This window comes from Musca vetustissima, unplaced genomic scaffold (assembly GCF_032173495.1).
Source record: "Musca vetustissima isolate MV318-11 ecotype Yass unplaced genomic scaffold, APGP_CSIRO_Mvet_v1 utg156878, whole genome shotgun sequence".
In the NCBI taxonomy this organism is placed as follows: domain Eukaryota; kingdom Metazoa; phylum Arthropoda; class Insecta; order Diptera; family Muscidae; genus Musca; species Musca vetustissima.
Genome location: NW_026875271.1, coordinates 3,913 through 6,707, shown reverse-complemented (window position 1 = coordinate 6,707; position 2,795 = coordinate 3,913). Strand labels below are relative to the sequence as shown.

The window sequence follows — 2,795 nt, the reverse complement described above, 5'->3', positions numbered from 1 at the left end:
ACATCAATCTGGCTTTAATTCAGTACGATGTTCAAAATTTTGTCTCAATCGGACAAATATTGGGAGTTTGGTGCACCATTTTCATAAAATCTGACGTAAATATATATGGGTGTTATTGGTCTAAATAAGTGACCTGTACCAAATTTAGTCCAAATCGGATTATAAATACGACATGTATTTTGCACACAAAAATACATGGACGGACAGTGTGGTGAAGGGTATGAAAAGTACGCTAACTCGGCGTTTACACGTGCAACAATTTTAAGCAACCCCGAGGAACGGAACAATTGTTTATATCGCAACTCATTTCCCCACTATCTAGCTCTAATATCAGTATCGGAAATAATTGTACAAAACAATTTTATTTGTCCCGTGACAACATTAAGTTGTCAAAATAATTATTTTATATAAAAAAGTATATTTTAAAATTTTCTTCACTTCTTGGCCTTTGTTCACATTAATTTTTTGTCATTTCGTACGTTTACCCCTTTTTGCTGTGGCAACGATAAGATTTCGTTGTTTTACAAATCACAACCGAACTAAAACCGAAAAAGAATACCTTATCGGATATTAATCAATATAATGCAAGCATTGGCGCATTTTTTATCCCCTTGGTATTAATTGGAACTTATTGTGAGGATAAATATTTCCAATTGATATAACATTTTTATATTTTCTTTTCTTTTTTTATTTCTAGGAAAATAAAAAATTATCAATATGGGTCAAACACTGTCAGAACCAATCACCGCCAAGGAATCATCATATTGCCAAAATGAATTGTACAGAGTGGGTTCCAGCTGTATGCAGGGCTGGCGCATAAATATGGAAGATTCACATACACACATTCTATCGTTGCCCGATGATCCGGGTACTGCATTTTTTGCAGTCTATGATGGCCATGGCGGTGCAACAGTAGCACAATATGCTGGCAAACATTTACACAAGTTTGTTTTGAAACGACCCGAATACAAGGATAATGTTGAAAAAGCCTTAAAGCAAGTAAGTTGCATACATTTTTTATACGTTTGCTGATTGTACTCCCACCTATCCATCCAACCATCAATAGACATTCTAACAAACTGTCATGTCCTTTTGTTTCTATTGTCCTGTAGGCATTCTTAGATATTGACTATGAAATGTTATACAATGAATCATGGGGCGAGCAAATGGCCGGTTCAACAGCCGTTGTGGTGTTAATTAAAAATAATCGATTATATTGTGCCAATGCCGGTGATTCACGTGCCGTTGCGTGCATAAATGGCAAAGTCGAAACATTATCAATGGACCATAAACCAAATAATGAAGCTGAATCGAAACGTATCAATGAAGGTGGCGGCTGGGTGGAATTTAATCGTGTCAATGGTAATCTGGCATTATCGAGAGCATTGGGTGATTTTGTATTCAAACGTAATGAAAATAAGAAACCCGAAGACCAAATTGTAACAGGTAAGATAATGTGTCATTGAGTGGTTATATATATTCAAAATTTGCATCTGTTTAGATTTTGTATTATTATTAATTTATTTATCAATATATTTTACCAATAATTTTATAAAATATGGCTAAAAGGCGCCGGATAACATGATCATTTGCGCCTATAAGTGGTCCAAGTTATTTACAGATTAGATTTCAATGAGAAAATAAATTAATAATAATTAGATTATAGGGAAGATGAATTTTATGTACACATATATATATTTTTTTATGTTTTGATGAATATAAAAATTACGTTATTAAATAATATGAGAATTTAGATGTCAAAATGCCTTGTTTATGGAGGCAGTTTCGAATTTTCGGCAACATGTATCTTGTTGAGAAATCCAGAATTCTTCCTATAGGTTGTCGATCCTTGAGGATGGACATTCTTATAGAATGTGTGCCACAGAAAGAAAAACGTTGCAAAATAGGCACCTGGCTGGATCAGTATTTTCAAAATAATGTCTGGTGTTGAAAATGACACGTTTTTACTCTAAGGCGGGCCAGAAAACTGCAGTCGGCCCTACTGAGATGTTCGTCGTAATATGGCCTATTCACTGAGGTATTAACTGACCTCGGAAAACATCGGAACGGTTCCGATTTTGTATTATATCAATTGTTAATATAATATTGTCAGCTGGTACAAAACCAACTCGTTGCTTAAGCTTTGGAAAACGTGGAAAACAACGCATATAAATATGTTTTAATTTTTATTTCTTTTATTAAGGAAGTACCATATGTATATATGGATTTTTTTTTAAACTTAAATAATATATTACCTTCTACAAATTATACGTTTTTAATCGTTCTTGTTGCTTATATGTATATGCATGAGTATATAAAGAAAACACATAAATATACATAGAAACAAACAAAAACATATCGAGAAATATAGAAATAACTTAATAAAGAAGCGTTGTTATTGTTGAAAATATAAAATAAGTACTTTCAAGTATATCGTCGAAGGAGTAATACTAATGTTAATCTCTAATTTATTTAGTATTATTGGGGGAGAAATGAGAGAGAGAGGGAGAGAGAGTAGCAGGTGAAGGAAGGGAGACAGGGTCAAGTTCTACGGTATTCTCTTTACCATTTACTACCTATTTTTTATCCGTCAGTCAATCTTGAGGTATTTTCACCAATAATTGATCATAAAATTATAGATATTTTCCACATATACATTTTTATAAATGTTCAAATATACATTTTTATAAATGTAACCATTCAAAATTCGCGCGGCTTTTCGTTTTAAATTAGTCTATACGGATCTAATCTGGAATAATTAACTCAAAAATTATATATATACATTAAAAGAATAT

The 2,795-nt window shown here is 32.5% G+C and overlaps 1 protein-coding gene across 1 annotated transcript; it reads left to right on the top strand.

Annotated features, from left to right (window-relative positions):
• Positions 1 to 701: 701 nt before the first annotated feature.
• LOC133337743 (probable protein phosphatase 2C T23F11.1) lies at positions 702 to 1,446 on the top strand (the record flags this gene model as incomplete). Its single annotated transcript, XM_061545949.1, has 2 exons — positions 702 to 999; positions 1,113 to 1,446. Coding segments are annotated over exons 1-2 (616 nt in total), but the record flags the coding sequence as incomplete, so codon positions are not given.
• Positions 1,447 to 2,795: the final 1,349 nt, after the last annotated feature.